Below are 22,055 nucleotides of genomic sequence, written 5' to 3'. Positions count from 1 at the left end.
AAATTTCACTGGCCATGTTAAAAATTATTAAGGATCAGAAACCTTTCAGAGCTTTTTGGGGTAACTAAATCCATAATACTAGTCTACTGCATAGACTAGAGAAGGAAAGAATAGATGTGACCACTTAGGTAACTACTAAGATAGTGAAAGGAACAAACACATGAATGAAGTTTGTATTAGGGGAGTTAAATGATGAAGAGATGGACTCAAGGTATGTTTTAGGACCTAAAAAAAATCTGGTAATGGATCAGTTTGGGTGATGTGGCATGAAAGAGAAAGAAGTGTCAATGACTACCAGGTTTCTAACTTGTTCAACAAGAAACACTGAAAGGAAACACTTTACACTAGTCAAAGTTGGATTTGTTTGAAGGCAAGAAGCTCATGAGCCTGCTCCCTCAGCCTCTCTCTTTCCATCTCTCTTTCTCCCTTTTATCTATGTAGTATGCTTGGATATGATGGGTTTTGGATAAGACTGAATTTTTCTAAAACAAATCTAGGTAATTTTTTATGTAAGGAAAGAAAAACAGAATGAAGTCAACCTTTTCAACAAGGCAAGCAATAACATTTATTTTAAACAAGGCAAGCAATAACAGCTCTATCTTAGAGATTTTAAATTGAAACTAACCAATTCCTAGTAATAAGTAATTTTCCATGGGTTATTCTACTATTGTTACCTTGGATTCTTAAAGTAGCAACAATTAGCATTAACTCCACAAAAACCAGAAAAATTAGCCTAAGCAGATCTATAGAAAGTAGACAAGCTACAACAGTTAAAAGACTGACCGTAAGAAGATAAGAGTTTGAATATTAAACATGACTAGATCACAAAACCAGGAGAAATGAATGTTAAACTCCCAAACCACCTCCATTGTTTCATTTTAATGAGAATTTAAATTGTGACTAGGTTTCAGAGTACTTTCTTACCTGTACTTCATTCCAAATGTTTCCATAATGTATGCAATAACAAAGGCAGCACTGAAGAGGGGGAAAAAATTTTAGAAAAAAACAGAAAACACAGCTCATTAATAAATGCTAAAGAAAGAAAGATTATCTCTAACTTCATACCTCCTGGAGATCCCTGCATTTCCATGGACAAGAACTTTTCCTGAAAAACAAGAAATAGTTATTCTGATATAAAAGCACCTGGTTCAACACCTAAAAATATATTGAAACCGTGTATTATGCCATTTTGTATTATACCATTTTGTGTTTTATACATACCACTTGGATATTTAGTAATTTTCAGATTTCTGCAACTTACTTGTACTTACTATGTGGCAAACACAACATACTTTTAGGTTAAAGAGATTAGAGCTGATCCAGAATTTGAAAATAGCTCCATAGAAATATTAAAGAAAGTCTATGCAAATGAAACAAGTTGAAAAAATTCAAATTTAGGAACAATCGACTATCTGTAGTTATAACTTCCTTATCATTTAAGACAAATATTAACTAAAAGTAACTGAAAACCAACTTTCTAAAAATAAACATTAGCTAAGCAAAATGATTATTATTTACCTCCAGTTTGTAAGCTCCCATCAATAAATTCTTTAGTCTAAAGGCAAAATATAATGTATTAAAATAAAATGTGGATTAATACAAGTATAAAATACACATATACAGTGAAACAGAATATACAGAAAAATAATTTCCTGCTAATATATATGAATAAAAACTACCAAAATACAAAATTTCCAATGCTATGAAAACAGCTATTCTAAGATTTAAAAATAACACAAGGCACCCCCCGCTGTGGCACAGTGGATTGAATGCTCCACCGTAGAGCTGTCCACAGACTACAGCGCAGGTTAGATTTCGGGCCAGCCAGGGAGAAACCCACATGGCGTGGCAGACCTCTCCTGTCTTGCCCACTGCTCCCCTTAGCAGTGTCTTCGGTTCGTCTACCTGTTCTGCTCCCACTCTCTCTGGTGAATTCTCTCACCCGCCCGTGCCTCCGACCTGTACCCCAGTTCTTATATAAATAAATAAATCTTTAAAAAAAAAGTAAATGAGTTCTTATAAAAAAAATAAAATAAAAACACAGGGGCCAAAATTTAACTTGAATTTAATATATTCAGAGTATAATTTCTCAAATTTTTAAAGATCATAAAATGTTTTAAAATAATAAATTTTCCTTGAAATATAATTCCACAATTTTCAGTCACAACAAAGCAATAGTAGTATTGGAGGGAATTATATCTCATTAAGTTTTAGAACCACAATAAAGAGTTCAAGTCACAAAGAAATTTTAAATATTAAAATATTGATACCTACCATGGGGAAAAAACGTATTATATTTTCAACTGGATTATCTGCAATATCCAAGACTAAATATCTGAAAATAAAATTATTTTGTGATAAGTACACTTTCAGATAAAATTCTACATATTAAAAACTTAACTCTAAAACTGCTTGTCAAGCACATAAGGAATGCAGAATAACTTTCAAAGTATCACACTCCCAAGGAACAGATTTCACACTGCTTGAAGACATAACATTTAAAGCCTTAAATAACATTTTTCTGATATTTTGGTATAAAAAACTCTATCCAGTTTAAACAGAAAATCACAATGGATGTAGATAATGATAAAACATGTTTCTATTCCTTGTTGTTATTTTTCTATTTCTATCAACTTTCCTAGGACTAGCAGATTCTTTTCTGAGTGGCTGTGATCCCTTCCTCCTAACCCTATCAAGGACAATTTAGAGGAAGCCCAAAGTCTGAAAGACTGATTAGGAAGCTAATCAAAACAGAAGATGACAATCCAATAGAGTCATATGTGAACTAATCTTTAGTAGAGCAAAAAAAAAAAAAAAAAAAAAAGGGCCAAGAATCAAGAAGATGTAGTGCAGATACACAATGGAGTATTATTCAGCAACAGCAATCAAAAAAGATAAACTCATGCCATTCACAGCAACGTGGATGGAGCTAGAAGGAATTATGTTCAGTGAAATAAGCCAGAAGGAAAAAGAAAAATATCGGATGGTTTCACTTATAACAGGAATATAGGGGAACCAAATAAGACATCAGTGCAAAAAAAGTAATAACAGTACAAAACACAACAAAGCAAAAACAGACAATTATAAATCAGAGACATCCTGCGCTGGAGGAGAAGGGAGAGGGATCAGAGGGAGGGAAGAAGGAGCACAGGGGACTGAGGTGATGGTGCACGGGTGCATTGGGGAAGGAAATTCTATGGGGACTAAACCTGAGGGGGTGGGGGGAAGCAAATATTGTTTAAAAATGATCAATGATGTAAAAAGAAAATAGCATTAAAAATTTTTTTAAAAATGGCCAAGAGACTACCTGTTTGGAAATTTATACTTTGGAAAACATTTAAAAACTTCCATTTCTAATCCATCTGTTTATTAACATAACTACATAATGGTAACTAAGTCATAAAATTAATTTTTAAAGTCAAAATTTCTTTAAAAACTAGTTCTTTAATGACTGTTTAGGTGGCAAATTCAATAAACTCAGGGTTTATCACAGAGAAGCTAAAGCCCAGAATTCAAGGATTATAAGGATTCTAAAAATGATGATCCTAAAGTGACTGGGTAAGTTTACTATATAAAAAAACTGCTTTGGGGGGGAAAAAAAGTTATTTTACAGTCAAGCTAAAATATTTTACTCTGTGCCAGTTATTATTAAACCTACTGCTAGAACAATCAATTTATAAGCCAGCATTCTAAGTCTGAGGAAAAAGGTTTTTTCCATTGATATTAAAAAAAACCTGCACCCACAACATTCTGGTGCAAAAAAACAAAAATTCTATACAAATTAGAACTCAAGAGCATGGTATTTAATATATAATATTTTTATTTTTCTTAATATACTTAAGGTTATATGTGCTAAACCTAATAAACATACAACTGAGAATGACATATAAAAGGCAGTATACTAAAATGTTCCCTCTGGTTGTGGATGACTTGTAAAAAACACTTTTCTTGGTGTCATTTTATATGTTCCAAAGTACTTATAAGGAACAAATATTTCTTTAACAATAAGAAAATATCAAATCTATTTCATTTTAGAATATACATTCCTTTTTATTAATTAGTTTCTATTAACTAAAAAACATATACCATCCAGATACATGTCTCTTCTCAGAAGTAACCACTGTCAAATTTCTGGTCTGTTAGTCCAGAAATTTTCTATGTATACAGAACATATATGTCTAATGTACTGTATGTATCTTAAACCACATTAAAAGTATATACATTGTCTGCATCTTCTATTCATTTAATATACCTTAGAGAGTATTTCCTATTAACCACACATAGAAATATTTGATTCTTTTTTGTGGTTACAAAACTTTATTGTATGTTCATACAGCATACTTTAAAGTGTCTTATATTGATGGAATTTCAAATTGCTTTCATTTCTACAAATAAAGCAGAGCATGAAACTATTTTTTAATATGCATGCTTTTATATAAACACAGAATACCACTAGAATGATATTCAAGTAAGAGTTAATAGTAGTTGCCTCCTAGGAGAGAAGTGAAGTGTTTGGGTTTAAAGGAGAAAAGAAACTTAACTTTAGAATAAAAGGCATGCTTTAGTATAACTTTTAGTACCCTTCTTATCATGTGTCATATACTGTTTTAAAAATAAAGTTTGAATAACAGGCTACTCATTATAAGATAAATGAGAAAGGCGAATTAAAACAATATGAGACACCACCTTTACTCATTCCAGCATTGGGAAAAGATAAAAATTTTGATGGCAAGAGTCACTTATATACTTCACAGCGAAAATGCAAACTCACTGGACTGGATGGCGATTTGCAACATTTATTAAAATCTTAAATACTCATTCTGTGATTAAGCAATTCCACTTTTACAAATTTACACTACTGATACATTCACATTAATATATTCATTATGAATTATATATATTCATTTATTTAGTATGAATTAAACAACCTACACATGGACATTCACTATATGCTATATTAGCAAAAGTCTGGAAACAATTTAAATGTCCAACAATAGAGACAGGTTGAGTAAATTTTAGTATGGTCATACAATGGACAACTATGCAACTTTAAAAGAACACAGTTCTCTAAGATGACATAAGGGTATCTCCAAAAAATACATTTTAAAAGTGTAAAACAGAAGTTTATCTGTGGAAATATGCTTGTATATGTAAGATAACACTGGAAGGGTACTCAAGAAGAAGTAACAATGGATGCCTCTATGGAAGGAATTTAAGTACCTATAGGATAGAAACAGGAAAGCCTACTTTTCAGAATACATTCTTTTGAATCTTAAGAATTCTACAATATGTACATGAATTACTTGTTTGAAATATTTTAAAGGAAACTGATTTTATGTGATGTATGTACCATATGACCCATTTTTATAAAATATGTACAGAAGATATTCTGATAAAATCAACTTGAAATAAAAACTCTATTTACATGTTTGCTACCCTTAACATTTTCATGTATCACAGCAATAATTCTTACCTAAATAACTGTTGAAAGTTTGGTTTTATAAAGTTTGCTTCGATATTTTGTCTTATGCATATTATATGGGTTATTCCATGTTTCTGTAGTATAGGTAGCTATAAAAAAGGGGGAGCAGGGGAGAGAAATAGTTTAAAATACAAAACATCATCTATTGTAACACAGATGTTTAAAAATACACAGGGTTCAACATTAGAATATACCTACATATTAGTCTAAGCATAGGGGAATTAAAACTAATTTTACAATATACCTAAAATGATCAGCAATATATTTCAATGATTTATGACCGATATATTAAATATCTTCATAAAAGGAAAAAAGGGTTATTTTACAAGGGACCCTACAATACTTTATTTAGGGAAATAATACTATGTAGTAATTAAAGACATGGACTTTGGAATCATAAGAACCCAAGCTCTAGATGCCAGCTCTGCCAATGATCTAACCTGTATGGCTTGGTCTTCCCATGTGAAAATGAGAAAAAGTCTACCTATTCATTGAGTGCTTTTGAGAATTACATACGATGATATTTATAAAGTGCTTGGCATAATGACTGGAGCACATGGCAAGTAAATGATAATTACATATACTGATAACAATCTTCATTATTTAAGGGAACTACTAAGACATAAACAGTTGTTCAACATTACTGTCCTATTTAATAGTGGTGCCAGAGCACAACACTATGGACTACTCCCTGCCTCTCCCAGTATATATTTTCTCTAAGTCAGATTAATTTATATTTGCCAAACCTAATTAGCCTTTCAGAGTTTTAAAATCCTCCTAAAGTTAAAAACGGAAGTCCAAATGATATTATAGTCTGTGGTGCTTTTGCAGCTCTATGTGTAAATCAATTTAATACTTAATAGAAATTATTTTGAAAATTTATAAATAATCAAAAATATTTTTGCAAGTGATTACAGTATCAGTAAGTTTGTAGATGGCATAGTATTTTGATATCTAGAATGTAAATTCCATAGGAACAAGAATTTTACTTGTACACTGATTCATATTAAATATGTGTACTGCCTGAAACACAGGTGTTCAATAATTATCTGGTCAACAAATGAACAAAAACATGCTGGCCTAAGGAATCAGAAATAATCATCTTGAGTTTTCCATATTTTCATTTATTCATTTCCTATATATTTCTCACTTTTTGCATGAAACAGCCCAGAATAGTAATATTGATAATTTATGCAAGAAATAAAAACATAATTTATATTTGTTATAGACTGAATGTTACAGACTGAATTCCTATGTTGAAGTTTTAAACCTCCAAGGTAATGATGGTATGAGGAGGAGGAAGGATCTTTGGGAATTAACTGATATATTTACACGAGATTGCAAGAGTAGTGCCCCAGAATGGAATTACTTCTTTTATAAGAAGAGACATCAGAGCTTCCTCTCTCTACCATGTAAGAGTACCTACATGGTGACTGGCAGCTATCTGTAATTCAGGGAAAGAAAGGGCCTTGATCAAAATCTAACCATGCTGGCACCTTGATCTAAGACTTCCCATCTCCAGAACTCCGAGAAATAAATGTCTGTTAGTGAAGACATCCATTCTATGATATTTTATGGCAGTAGCCCAAAAAATTGACTTAAAAAATATGGTTTTTAAAAGTTTTTAACTGACTTTAATGCCAATTGATAAATTACACAGGTTTTCAGATGTACAGCATTATACATCAACATTTGTATATACTGCAATATGTTGACCACCAAAAGTATAGTTTTCTTCATTTACCATATCAAAAGTGTAACTTATTTTTTGCAGCAAATTTTTCTATGTCTGGCATAGATCAGTGTTTAAGTATCTATTTCCTGAGCATATGCCAAGTAAGTTAGAGGAAAGTAAGCATTTGGTAGGATCAATAATTAATATTCCACATTCACATTTATCCACATTGCAAAATGAATGCAACATCCTTTTGTGGAAAAACAAAAACAAAAACACCCATATCTATTCCTTTGTTTATACTTGATCTACGATTATATCAACAAGTTATCACATCAACTTTATTAACATGAAAAACTACAAGACATAATTACGGATAAAAATATGTTTTAACAAGCTTTGAAGGCACATTAACTATTACTAAGTAAAAACAAACCTTATCAAAGTAAAACTCAAATGTAATAGCAAACAAGATATCTCTTACTTTTCAATGAATTATTTAAAGCAAGTTATGACCTTACCGCATACCTACAAACAACAGAAACATTTTATGAAAAGAAATAGCTCATTAGTTAAAAAGAATCTAAATGTGTCCCTTTTATTGGAGTGTAATGCAAGACAAGCTTAAATAAGTGAGTCTTAGAGGAGGAGTTTATTCCCTAAGGTTTCTTTATCTCCATTATCAACTTTAGTTGTTATTTTTACATAGTTTTTGGATAATGATATGGAAAGAAATATGAACTGTATTATGCTGACTCAGGCTAAGAAATAATTAGGTTTTGTCATAAAAGGTTTCTATCAGTCTAATAAGATCATAATGACGTTGAGGGGGCTGAGGGTTTTGAGGAGTTAGATTTGTAAACAAATACAATTTAATGTGACAATAGTATAGGTATAGTCATAGAGTGCAATGGGAAAACAAAAAGCAAATAATCTAAAACCATCTAGAAGACCAGTATTTTGCAAATATGATATTATTTAGGCAATAGCTTTGTTTTTATATTTGTTTTTCACAAAGCAAATCACAGATAGGTCTGTAGTTATCTCATATCCTTTCCTTTTATTTTCAACCAATGCCCCACCTTTCCAACCTCGCTGTTAGCCATCAAAATGACTATGGTTACTTAGTTATACCTCAATAATCAAAAAGCTTTTTCAGTTTCAGAATGAATGACTAACTTTAAAAACCTACCAATCACTTAAAATTCATACATATATCAAGACTTAAAATTCTAGTTTTATAAAATCTCTTTAGGTAGATATTATATGCAAAAATACTGACTTCTAAACAGGTAGATTTGTGATGCGGTGTCTCACATTACAATTCAAAAAGATCCATTTCCATAATTCATAGGGCTGAATCCTCTAGGAAGTGGCAAGAACATATTATTAAGATTAGATCTACCTTTTTAATTGTAACTGAAGAAATCCATTTCAGTTTGACTATAAAGGACACCTATCTACACTGTGCAGCACTATATAACTTGGAGCATCTAGAACTCTTAAAGTCTGGAAAAACAAATAAGATTTGAGTCACTTCAACTAGAACATACATGTGCATATGTATGCATGCCTATTTACTCTTGATAAAGGTAAGGTTTGCCAAAATATTCCATATCTTATTATGAGCTTTAATTTTAATTGTTCATAAACTAAAATTTGCAATGAGAGATGGCTAGTATTTAAGAGGCTAAATAAATTATTAAATAAAAGTCAAATAAATTATTTGGTAAATCTTTCAAACATGGATTTCATGAGAAAACAAAATATAAACTTATTTTGATTTGTGGGAAAACACTTGAGAATCACTGATTAAGTAAAATTTGCAAAGTAGGTGCTCTAGAGTGGCAATTACTAACACACACTATTTGTGAATCCTCCTACAACTAAAACTCTTACTATTAAAAAATTTGGTTAATAAAGTCTCTTAATGTACCTAACCTAAAGTTCATACCTTGCTTTTCATAGCAGAAGAATATGGACCTAAAAACAATCCAGGTAAAATTTCCTAGAAAAAAAATTGAGATATTTACCATCAGTAATTTAAATCTATACAAAATATGTACCATATAAGTGGATCTGTGGGGTGTCTTTATAGTTGTTCTAATAATGTGTTAATATTTGTTATTTATTTAGGAAGCATTTCCTACCCACACTGAACAAATGCTTGGGAAAAGAAATGCAAACATGCTTTAGACATCAAATAAAATAAAACATTCAAAGTTTAAGTACAGTTCTGAAAAATCAGGTATTTTAACTTCCACAGTACTTTTTATTAGCAGTTTGGGTAAAATTAGTACACATATTAATAGCATAGTAACAAGTTTCTAATTTTACATCTATTTTCTGCCATAGCTTAAAAATAAAACAGGCATAAAGAAAATTATCCCTTTGAAATTACAAAAAATCTCAGCCAAATCAACAGCAGTATGAGATATAACAAACAGCACAGATTACCTATAGTTAATAGTAGAAATGAAGAATTATTACAAAGTTTAAAAAAGATCAATATGAAAATATTTGCCTTTTGACAGAGTTTGAACAGTTTATACAAGTTAAATCAACATTTGTATATACTCCTAAATTAAAATTTTTGACTGCTGAATTAAAATTAATTCTATGTCAATTCAATATAAAGCTCTTTCAGCCAGGTTATGATAAACTAGATACTAATATAGTGTAATTTTGTGTTCAGTTCTATAGGACAGAATAATTAATCGCACACGGGTCTGATTTCTGCTACCAGTTTCTCATGGGCACAAATTACATTTTATTCATTTCTGCATTCCCCCATAGCACCAAATAAAATGCTTCAGAGGTACTAAAAAGAGAAAGGAAGGAGATTTTTAAAAGTGAAGGGATTTCCTGGAATGGGAGATAGTGATCTAGCCTAGGACTAACAGAGTTGTCTGTTAATGAAATACAAAAGAAAAGTTAACTACTGTGAGGGTCAGCTATCACTTAAATTTATTTCATAGTAGGAGTATTCAATTCAGTTTTTCAAGGACTTAATTATGGAACTTGATAATGGAAAAGACAGAGATGAACAATTATTGGAAAGAGTGATTTGCTTTACAGTTAACTCTCCTACACTTATATGAGCAAGACAAGCATGGAAAGCAAGATGCTTTCCAAAGGGAATACAAATATTATATATGATTTTTTTGGATGAGGAAAAACAAAGTGACTCATTAAGTACATACATATGTTACCATGCTCATATTTGTTTCTAATCTAAGGAAGAAAGGAACAATTCATTTCCTCTCTTTTTAATATCCACAGTTAACTTTAAAGATGTTAATATTTTAACTACTAAGAGATGACTCTCCTAATCATGAGTCAACAGGTCTCAAACCCTTTGTGAAATTGGGTTATGTTATTTAATAATGATGATAATATGGGTTGGTTTGAATAAACAAAAAGATTACCATACCTGCATCTCTCGTCTCATAGGATAGGTCCATTCCTTAAAAATGGAAGGGAAATACAAAATTATGAAAAATATCACCCAAATAAAGGTCACAGATGAGACATACAAATGATGAATTTTTTAAAAAATAAGTATTTTAAGAATATTTTGTAAGTATAGCAGATTCAATTGACTTCACAAACGCCTGAAAATTTAAGTGGCAAGAAACATGTTTAAGACGTTCTTTAAGGGGCCTCCCCTGGTGGCACAGAGGTTGAGCGCTGGGTGGCTAAGCTGCCCATAGCCTCTGCAGCGCTGGTTCGATCCCCAGCTGCTCCCCGGCCACTGGAGGAGGGTCCCACATGGTGTGCAGACCTCTCCTGCCACCCGCTGCTCCCCTCAGCAGTGTACTTCGATCCCTCTGCCTGTTCTGTTCCCAGCTCTGGCGAATTCTCTCACCCTCCCATGCTTCTGACTGGACTCAGTGCTTGTATGAATAAATAAATAAATCTTAAAAAAAAAAAAAAAAAAAGATGTTCTTTAAATAACTGAACTTCCAAAATTAAGATAATGTTATGTCATACAATGGATAGGTTATCTCATTAGCAGCAGATATTTCAGAAGTTTCTCCCATAAACTAATCCTCTAAATCAGATATCAAATAGATAACACTGATCAATTGGCAATGGAAAACCAAAACACCTGACAAGACTTGGGATGCAAAGGGTGCTTTGAAAAGTAACAATCACAGTGGATGAAAGAAGAATGGTATGGAATAAGTACTTGCCATCCCTAATCTAAACTGCTGGACTTTCCTTAGTCTTTTTCATATTTTACTGGGGTTTAATTTTCTGTTTAGTTCAATTCCCTTTAAAAGATGTATCTCATTAAATGATAGAGTTCATTCTGTCTTTGTAATGAAGATCAAGAAAAAAGAAGTTGGAAAATAATGCAAAATGGCGATGACAAAGGAGAGAACATATTTTAAAAGTTATGAAAAGAACAAAGCAGTCATAGGTAAATTGATGGAAAGAATCAAAAATATAGTATGGATAGTCCTAGTTTGTAAACAGATTGCAAAAGTTTCTAACTTGGCTACTTAAAACTCAGATTTATAAATAGTAATTAGGTTCATAAAGTTAAAAATGATGCTACAATAATAATGATAAAGCTAGGATTATTGAAATGTTGCAAAACTAATGCCAAGAATTCCCTTTACCCTTCACCTAGATTCCCCCAAGTCAGGAAAGTATTATTAGCACATAAGATAAAATTGTACTCATCTATAATGGAAAAAGAAAACAATACTATTCCTGCAGTGGTAATCATCAGTTTTTTTTGTTTTTTTGTTTTTTTAAAGATTTATTTATTTATTTATATAAGCACTGGGTATAGTCAGAAGCGCGGGAGGGTGAGAGAATTCACCAGAGCCAGAGTGGGGAACAGAACAGGCAGACTGACGAAATACCTTGCTGAGGGGAGCAGCGGGCACGGCAGGAGAGGTCTGTCATGCCATGTGGGACCCTCGCTGGAGGCCGGGGACTGAACCAGTGCTGCAGAGGCTGCGGGCAGCTTCGTGGCCCAGTGCTGAACAGCTGCGCCACCAGGGGAGGCCCTTTTTTTTTTTTTTCAATAAAGAGAAAGCATTTTTTGTTTTTCATTTTAAAAATTGGCCTCTCTAATGTCGTAGAAATAGGCTACAAGCCCTGAGAAATCTTATCAAGTAATAATATTTAAAATGTATTTTTAAAAATATCTTTAAATACATAGTTGAACTAACAAGAAAGTAAGGGAATCCTGAGTGAATCCTCAGAGACAGACAGACCGACAGACAGATAGACAGTCACACACACACACAGAGAAAGCACAAACCCAGAAAGATTACTGTGCACTGAGCAGTTTCCTAAGAGGATCTGTTGTTCTTTTCCCGGTCTTATATTTCTTTCTGTTCTTTTTAAACAAAGATGTAAAAGGACAAAGGATGAGATGTTAAAATGCCCAACTCTCAATGTAGAGCTTGATGAATTTTTACAAACGTATACACCTAGATAACTGCCACTCAAGATTTCTGTGATCCCAGAAAGTTCCCGCATTCCTCTTCTCAGTCTAATGTCCCCATTTTCTGAGGTAACTACTGACATTTTCCACTACAGATTAAATTCTGCCTGTTCTTGAAATACATATGAATACAATCATATAGCAGTATTATTTTATGTCTGACTTCTCTCACTCAACTTAATGCCTGCTGTGCAGTATACTAGTATATGGATATTCCATAATTTACTCATTTACCTGTTGGTGGAGACTTAAGTAGCTTCCAGGTTTGGGCAATTATGAATAAAGGTGCTATGAAAATTCTTTTATATGACCTTTGGTGGACAGATATATTCATTTCTTTTGGATATATAAGCAATGTCACTGGTGGATCACTGTATGTTTGGCTTTACCAGACACTGTCAAAAGCTTTCCTAAACCAATTTACAGCTCCACCAGCAATGTACAGGAGTTATTTCTTTCTCACATCTTCACCATGGCCTTATTTTAAATGGCACTGTACAAATGAGACATAAGACAAAGTCTAGGACATGTTCAAAGTGGGAAGTCAGATTAAGACCAAAAAGCTGGGACTGACAATAGGCATTATCTTCAGTTCAAGACAAATTAGGGAAGAAAAATAAAAACCTCCTCACATCTCCAACTTTGGTTCTGAGAAGAAAGTGGTGCTAGTGGTAGGGTTGGGGTTTTCCTAACCACAATGTGACCTACACTCATTTGACATTAGAATCCCATTATGTTTGTAAGGCTAAGTGAATAATGTCAAATGATGCTGGGTAGACAGTGTTCAGGCGTTAGTGGAAGAAACAAATGCATTTTCCTTCTGGAGAAACATACCCTAAATCCACAGAAATAATTCAGATAGATAGGTTACAATAAAAAAATGATTAAAAGAAAAAAAAATGAAAGAAAATCAGCAACAACTGAATCATACCCACAAAGATACAGATAATACAATAATGAAAAATATAAAACATTTAATATAATTACAGAAATGAGAGTATCAAAAGTATGACCAAGGACGAAGTAAATGACTTTAAGAAAGCCAAGAGGAATGTGAAAATTCCTTGAAAAAAGAAATGAAGAAGTGTGACTGAAACTAAAAATTAGTGGGTAGGTTAAACAGAAGAAAAGGACAGGTAAAATGAGATTTTGTGAACTGGAAAATAGAAGAAATGACTAACTTCAGAACTGGAAAACTTGGCAGTTAATAGATATGCAAGACAATTAAAAGTTGTGACATCCATAAAACCTAAGTTCCAGAAGGGAGAAGAGAAAATAAAGGAGAAAGAATATTACAGAATATTTATTTAGAATTTTCTAAAATTGGCTAAAGACACCACACCTTAGAAATAGGCAAATCAATAAATCACAAAAGGAGAAGAAGGCAACTGATAGGTAAACAGTAAAACAATAGCACACCAAACACAAAGAGAAATACTAGATTATCTTTTCTCATACTAAAAGTATATAGAAGAATGGAAAAGAATAAAATCCAGACAATCTAAACATATGCAGTTAATGACCTTTCCTGAAAAAACATGAAGGCAACTCAATGAAGAAAGAAAAATCTTTTTTTTTAAAAAAAGAATTATTCCTTTATTGTCAGATTTTTTGTTTTATTTATTTTGCGTAGAAGAACTGGGGTTTAGACCACAGGTGCGGGGCGGCGGGGGGTGGGGTGGGGGGTGCTTACCAGAGACAGAGAGGGAAGCAAAACAGGCAGACTGACTGAAATACACTGCTGAGGGGAGCAGCTGAGGAGATAGGAAAGGTCTGTTGTGCCAAATGTGGGTTAGCTCCCTGGCCAGGGAGAGAACTTAGGTCCCCTGCGGTAGCGGTGGGAGTGCTGAGACTTAATCACTAGGCTACCAGGGAGGCCCTCAAAAAATCTTTCAACAAGAATGTCAAAAAATAAAAATGAATTTGACCTTGCTATCTCTCTCTCTCACTCACACTCACACACACCCCTTTCTTCACTACTGTATCTATTTCCAATGCTTGATGACGGTGCCTCATACATAGTAGGCACTCAATACTTGTTGGTAAGAATGGTTTGTACCTTGATAGGAGTAATAGTGATATTTGTACACATTTATCACTCACTGAATTGCACACTTATTATCTATGCACTACACTCTGCAAATTTTACCTCTATTAAAAGACAGTATTCAGACAAAAAAAGACAGATTATATACAAAGGAAAGACACTTAGACTGAACATGACTTCTCAACTGGAAAAATAGAACCCACAAGAAAAAACAATACAAAGTGATAAAAATAAATGTTGATCAGAATATATGCTCAGAAAATCATCTTTCAACTACAAAGTGAAATAAAAGACAGTTCCATAAAAATGAACACAGAGAGTTTATTACCAGCAGACTCTCAATGATTTTCTTTGAAGAAAAGGTGTTATTGTCTCTATTTTATATTTCTGCTTTAGGCACAGAGTCTAAGTAACTTGATTTTCAAGTCTAAGTAGTGTTCTCTTAATCACATGATACAGCAGCCTCTCAAGGTAAGACGGAACTATATAGAAAACATACAGCTACATTTAAACAAATACTGACTCAGTTAAAAAAAAAAAACAAAACAACACGTAAGTTTATGGGGATTAATAGACAAGAAACACGGTATATTAATTTCCAAGCCAATAGAGGTAGAAATGTAATCATTAATTGTACAAATTGAATGTTTACTTGCATTTTTAACTTAATGCATTCTAATCTTTTCATACTGAAAAGTTTTCAATTGCCTTAGGTTAAAGGCAGTTATTTTAGTCATAGTACTCCCAACATCAAAAGTAATGATGCATCAGGCATAGATCCTTTGAAACCTTCAAAATTTTATCTTACAGAATTTTTAATTTGGCACTATTCCTGGTGTAGCAGCAGATACTGATCTCAAGGATCAACCTTCTTTTTGGCCCTAGCCCTGAGTCCTACCTTAAGAACAAATCTTTAGCCCAACACGACCTACCAATCCTGTTAATGCGTTTAGCATACTAGGTCAAGTTTTAAAATCATTCATGCTGGGGGTCTCCCTGGTGGCACGAGGGGTTAAGTCTCAGCACTATGAAGCTATCCACAGCCACTGCAGGAGGAGTTCCATCCCTGACCAGGGAGATGACTCACATGGTGCATGCAGTGGACCTCTTCTGTCTTGCCCACTGTTCCCCTACGCAGTCTATTTTGGTCAATCTGCCTGTTCTGCTCCCCACTCTGTCTCTGGTGAATCTGCTTATCCCCCACACCACTGGCCTGCAGCCCAGCTCTTGTATGGATAAATAAATCCATCTATCTGAACATGTCTGTAATAACCAACTTTTGCCTGTATCATACTCAATCTTCATCTCAGTTCTGCCATGTTGCTCTTAAAATCCATCACTTTCGAGATGATAGTATTAATGAGGCAGACTCCCACTCTAATTGCTAATGATCTATTTTGAGTTAATACTATAGTTAATAAGCAGACTCAATTTCCCAAACTTTGATGATAAGTCAAGCCATTTGACTATGTTTTACAAATCAAATGAAGTCAGCTAAGCCAAAATACTCCTAATTGTAAAACATGCCATGCTTCTTACAGAAATTAATTCACAAGTGAAAATCCTTCAATCATTGATAAGAGGAGGTAACACATATTAAAACATCGTTCAGGGTCTCTTCATTCTCATACAAATGCAAAGTTACAAATCTATAAATTATACCCAGGAGACAGAAAGTATGTTATAAAAATGGTCAAAGATCAACCAGTGCACCAAAGGACATAGTCTGTAATTATTACATAAAATAAAAACAATCCTTATCAGATATATCAGGTGGGTTGAAACCTTACCTTTTAGAAATACCAAGATAGATTTACAAATTTTACATAGGTGAGGAAAGCAGTTTGGATTAAAAAATCATCAGAAAACATTATCTAAGTTGGGACATTTCACAAAATAAAAAAATCTGCATTACAATTCCTCTTCTCCAAAAAAAAAAAAAGGTAGTACTCTCTGGAGTAAGCCATTTCCAATAGTTCCCACCCCTAGCTCAAGCTTTGCTTAAAACAAAGGAGCAAAGGAGAGTTTCACTCAGATAAAAAAAAATGAGAAGGTTGGGGACAAAAAGAGACAGAAGGACATTCAAATAAGAGGCTTCTAAATCAGGGGTCTCCCTAGTGGTACCAGAGGTTCAACATCAGCACTATGAAGCAGTTCACAGCTACTGCAGCACGTGTTCAATTCCCTGCCAGGGAGCTGACCCACATGGCATAGCAGACCTCTCCTGATTGGCCCACTGCTCCCCTCAGCAGTGTATTTCAGTCAACCTGCCTGTTCTACTCCCCACTCTGTCTCTGGTGAATCCTCTCACCCCGTCCCCTCCAAGCACCTTTGGCCTATACCCTAGTTCTTATATGCATAAATAAATCTTAAAAAAAAAAAAAAAAAGAGGCTTTTAAATCACTCATTCTAAAATGTGGCTGCCATTAGGAATATCTGGCTTCATCTCAAGCCAATTAAATCAGAACAGAGTCTAACCAAAATTGAAATAAATTATATTTGTTTTTATTTGAAAAGAAAATGAAATATTAATCACTGAATTATAAAACAAAGTGTCCTAACCATGCAACTAATTCATTTAAAAATTAGTACTGTAAGTTTTTTTCCCTTCCTAATATCTACAAAACCACTGTCATCTTGCCACAAGACTCAAATATCAAAGCAATCAAGATTCTTTTCCATTAATTTAATAAACATTTGTTAAGCTGATGGTATATTCCATTGTACTAGGTGAAAGAAACAGTGGTGAGCTTTAGCAATTCATTGTTGACCAAGATCCCTTATGAAACTATCAAGGAAAATAGACCAAAATTGTTAAGTATTGACCACTGTTACATAGATATAGGTAAGAAAGAGTCAAATGCTACAGAAGCTTATAAACCTGGGGGATTGAATTAGTCTTGGCAGCAGAAAGGGGGCAGGAAGAACTGGCAAAACTAGGGAAAGCTTCTCCTTAAGAAACGATGCCTAAAGTGAGCTCTAAGCTGAGAGCCAGTAGTTAATTGAGGGCAAAAAGAGTGCTGACAGCAATGGGTGGGAAAAAAAGCAAAGGTAAAGGTTCTTAGATAGGGGTAAATGAAAGCATTCAAGTGCTGAGAAATGATGAGAAATGAATATGATGAGGGCATACAGAGAAGAGAGCAAGGGGAAAAGTAGCTGTAATGGGTTAGTTTAACTGGCAGGCAGATACCAGATCACAAAGGACCATGTAGACGATATTACAGGTCTGAATGTCATCCTTAAAACAATGGGAAATCCTGGCAAAGTTTTAAACAAGGCAGCAGCAATCTATGCAGACTGATCTGAATCCTGCTAAATTTTTGCCAGCACTTTCTGATACAGAATGCCCTGGCCAGTATTTCAAGAAACTTGGGACTATTTAACAGAGGTGATAGAATCATCAAGCTAGCATAGCTCAATTACATCAATAAGAGCATTCATTAACAGCACTCTACAAAGTCTACCTTTACGAAAGAAAGATTTGGATTATAATTTACTTTTCATGTATAGTTTTTTATATGGAAGAAACTGCTGTCTGGACACGCCAATTTGTAAGAAAACGTAACACTTTACACATCTCAATGGAAATGAGAAAATCAACACTGTTTTCTCTGTCTGTCATTAACTGTGCCCTATTTAATGGTTATTCATAGTTTTATCAGCACAAAAAGCACCTTTCATCTTTTGTGAAATTTCTCATATGGTTTTGGTGTGAGGACTACCAATGATAAACTTCACTCTCCAGTCAAATAAGTGAGTTTATGACCTAGAATGGACCCTTCAGTGTATTTACCCCCTCCTGGTAATAATGACTGATCCAAAGGACCAGCACCTGACCTGATGTGGTAGATTTCTCTAGATTTTAAACACTAAAACTTGGAGAAAGGTGCTTTCATTCTTCAACGTTCAGACTCTGTAAGAGTGAGACCCCAGAACAGCTGATGGCCAAACTCTATTAGGATACAAAAGCCTGACAGAAAGTAGTGAGGAGAAACACAAAGGAGATTCTAATGCATTATAATATTATTTGGTCAAGTTCCTGAAACCAGTTGTATCTACATGTTTCTGGGTTACTACTTTTTTTTTTGCTTAAAGCAGTCTAAGCTAGATTTTGTCACTTGAAACCAAGAGAAGAAACATTCCAAGTTATGAAATATTGAATGAATTGGTTTTCAGTATATAGTACTGACATCATCATCTACTAGACTTTGTTCTACACAGGAAAGAAAGCTAAAGAAATTAAGCTTCTACCCTTTTTGCAAGGATATTATAAACAATAAAAGAATAAACACAAAGTTAGCAAGCATTGTAAACTGGAACTGCTAAGAAGAGAGCACGGTAGAACTATATTAAAGAAGAATGAACTAAGATTCAGAAGACCAAGGTCCTCACTGTGTCCTGTGCTACTTGTTACCATGGCATACCACTTATTCTATGTAAGTTACAATTCCTTTACCTAAGAAGTGGAAAGCTCTACATTTTATCTAAGGTTGCTTCTGTTGTGGGATTTATGGAATCATTTTGAGGCTGTAAAGCATTCTCCTCATTCACATTATTCCACAGTAAACAAAGAGAAAACTGTAAATTCATTTTACATCTAAATTCTACTTTCTTTTTTCCTATTTAATAGTGTACTTTTAAAACATAAAAGTCTCAAAGTTCACGACCAGCAGCAAAACATCCCTCCAAATTAAAATGATATCCAATATATCTGGTTTAAATTGAATGGTATCTTAAAAATAGAGCTTTATTTTCCAATTTTGCAAGATATTTAAAACTAGAAATTCTAGATTTCTTTCTTGATCCTACTAAAGCCTGTGTATCCTTGTCCTGTTAGTAATTTGGCCCTCAAAAAATTCTAATTTAATAGTCTACGATACCATAAAGTATTTTAAACTAGTAATAAATGGTGTGTGTGTGGGGAGGGGAAGACCACCCTCTATACAACGTCAGGCAAGAACTAAGTATGGTGGAGTAAAAAGAGCCCTAATTAGAAATCAGGAGACCAAAATGTAAAGAACTTTATTCTCGGTTATTTCTTTCCCTCCAAAGAACAAGACTTCTGATTGAAGTTTCCCGATTCAAATGAGTTAGCCTTATGACATTTAATTCTGTTGGTTATAGTCTGGCACCCCAAAAAACCCAAACAAAACCAACAAACTACTTTGGGAAACTTTTCGAAGGCGCACTTTCAAGTTCAGGCCTTGAGTCTATTCCACATGTGGGGCTTCGAGTCCCCCAAGTGAATGGATGACACTAAGGCTACTCCTCAAATCGATAGTGAAAACATTACCTTCGTATTGTTTTGGCAATAAAAGAGGAACTTTACTCCAAGTAAATCCTCGATGCCGAGCTTAGAGAGTGAAGGAGTGTTTTTGCTCATCTCATTCTTTAAATTGGAGCCCAGACCCAGCCCCTCCGCCGGGGTCTCCCGACCGGGAAGAGGAGCTTCGTCGGGGTCGGGGCAGCCCGTCCCCGAGCCCCAGGCTGCGCCCGGAGGTTCCGGGGCGCCGTCGGAAGGGAACCGGGTGCTGTGGAGCCGGAGGTTTCGAGGCTGGGGCCTGGGGTCGCCCCTCGGCCGAAGAGCCACGGGGAAGGCCTGCGCGTGGCATCACCAGACTCACCTCGGCGTCTTCTTTGCACTGTGGGAGCGACGGGAACTCCAGCTTCATGTCCTCCATGGTCCCTGCCCGCGCGCCGGTGGGTGGGGAGGGAGCTACCGGTCGGCCCGACCCTCAGGCTGGCAGTGGCGGTGAAAGGAAGACGGGCAGGTGGGCCGGAGAACTGACGGGCGGGCGGCCGGCTCCCAGCTAACACACGCAGACGGAAAGGTCCCAGCGACTCCGGCGACGGCGGCGGCGACAGCGGGGAAGAGGAGGGTTGGGCGGCTCGTACCCGGCCGCCATGCTGCCGCCGTCTTCCTCCCCCCGATCTCCTCGCCCCTCAGGCCGCCCCGGCTCCGGCTCTAGCACGAGCGCTACAACCGTCGCCCCGCCTTCCAGCCCACCCCTCGCGCCGCCCCAGCCAATCCCAGCACACGCTCGCCCTCGGCCCGCCCTCCGCAGCCGCCAGGTGTCAGCGCGCCGCCGCCCCGCCCCTTCGCGAAGGCGCAGACGCGAGGGGCGGGGCCTCGAGGGCGCAGCGGCCGGAGCGCGCTCCGCGTGGAGGGGCGGGGCTGCGGCAGGAGGGAGGGAGTGACTGAAGGACAGCCCCAGCCCTTTCCGACAGCGGGCCGACCTCTTCGTGTGAAAGGACAAAATATCCTAGCCAGCAGAAGCTGGCGTCCGAAATAAAAAACATCGCTCCCCCTTCTCTGAATCCTATGCAATCTGTGGTGAGGTTATAACCAAAGGGGTGTTAACTGAGTTCATCCTAAAACTATGTTATGCTACATAGAAAATAAAACACCCATCAATTTTAAGAAAATTGAAACGGTGGACTTCTAAGAATACTGGGGAACATGATAATTAGAACATCTCAAGAATGACAAATAGACAAAGTCAAGAAATAGAAACAGAATTGATAAATCAGTAACTTGTACATAATGTTATCTTTTATTCTTTTTACTATTTTAATATATTAGTAAACATCACTTTCAGTATCTTTTTGAAAGGAGGTTGAGTCAGAATTAAAACCGTATTGTTAATAAAGGCTATATACATGATAGTTTCACTGGGCCATAGGAGATATCTTCCTTTTTGTTTTTAAACAGGTGAAGAAAATCAATTTTAGATGTGGAAAAACCCACCATTAAACTTAAAAGGTCTGTACACCAAACTGATTCTTCAGTGTCACCAGCAAAGTAAAAAGGCAAATGATTCATCAAATTGCAATAGAGTAAAACAAATCAAGTGGATATTTGCTCTCCATCCCTCTGACAAACATCTTTCATTTTATGTTGTCATATTTATGAACTTTATTGCCAAATAGAATTGTTTAATAATTTGAGTATTAGCATGAGTAATGTTTTTGTTATCACTACACAAACTGCTCATAAAAAGAAACACAATAGTGTATAAAAGCTTTGATTCTGAATAATTGTATAATAACCCAGGTAATATATTGTTCATTCTTCAGGGTGTACGAATTTGAAATTTTTTTTTAATAGCAACTTTCATGATAAAATCTCAATTGCTGTCCAATGATGATTTCCTATTGTAATTTCTTAAAGCTCTCTCTAAAGATTTAATTGCAATTCATAAAAGAAAAAATTGTGTATAGGTAATTAACTTTAACATTTCAGATATCAGTATCCCCTATGTCAGACACTCATTGCTTAATATCCATAAATACCTATAGAGTCCATGGGTGAGCATGGAATAATAAATTTCCTTAGGTTTTAGTTTTAGTACATGCAAAATTCTGTATTAGTGTGAATTTTCTG

General features: G+C 35.0%; 1 protein-coding gene across 1 annotated transcript in view; it reads right to left on the bottom strand.

Annotated features, from left to right (window-relative positions):
- STYX (serine/threonine/tyrosine interacting protein) overlaps positions 1 to 20,621 on the bottom strand; it is a 38,117-nt gene extending 17,496 nt beyond the window's left edge. The window contains exons 1-8 of the mRNA XM_037503349.2: positions 20,296 to 20,621; positions 10,591 to 10,623; positions 9,112 to 9,165; positions 5,474 to 5,571; positions 2,275 to 2,335; positions 1,519 to 1,555; positions 1,066 to 1,105; positions 925 to 975 (exon numbers count right to left, since the gene is read on the bottom strand). Of these exons, the coding sequence (XP_037359246.1) occupies positions 925 to 975; positions 1,066 to 1,105; positions 1,519 to 1,555; positions 2,275 to 2,335; positions 5,474 to 5,571; positions 9,112 to 9,165; positions 10,591 to 10,623; positions 20,296 to 20,352 (431 nt within the window). The 5' untranslated portion in view covers positions 20,353 to 20,621. The remainder of the gene's footprint in view (positions 1 to 924; positions 976 to 1,065; positions 1,106 to 1,518; positions 1,556 to 2,274; positions 2,336 to 5,473; positions 5,572 to 9,111; positions 9,166 to 10,590; positions 10,624 to 20,295) is intronic.
- Positions 20,622 to 22,055: the final 1,434 nt, after the last annotated feature.

Source organism: Talpa occidentalis, unplaced genomic scaffold, assembly GCF_014898055.3.
Source record: "Talpa occidentalis isolate TD23 unplaced genomic scaffold, MPIMG_talOcc4v2.1 talOcc4.11, whole genome shotgun sequence".
In the NCBI taxonomy this organism is placed as follows: Eukaryota; Metazoa; Chordata; class Mammalia; order Eulipotyphla; family Talpidae; genus Talpa; species Talpa occidentalis.
Note: the sequence above shows the minus strand (reverse complement) of the source record. Positions and strands in the feature narration are given on the sequence as shown.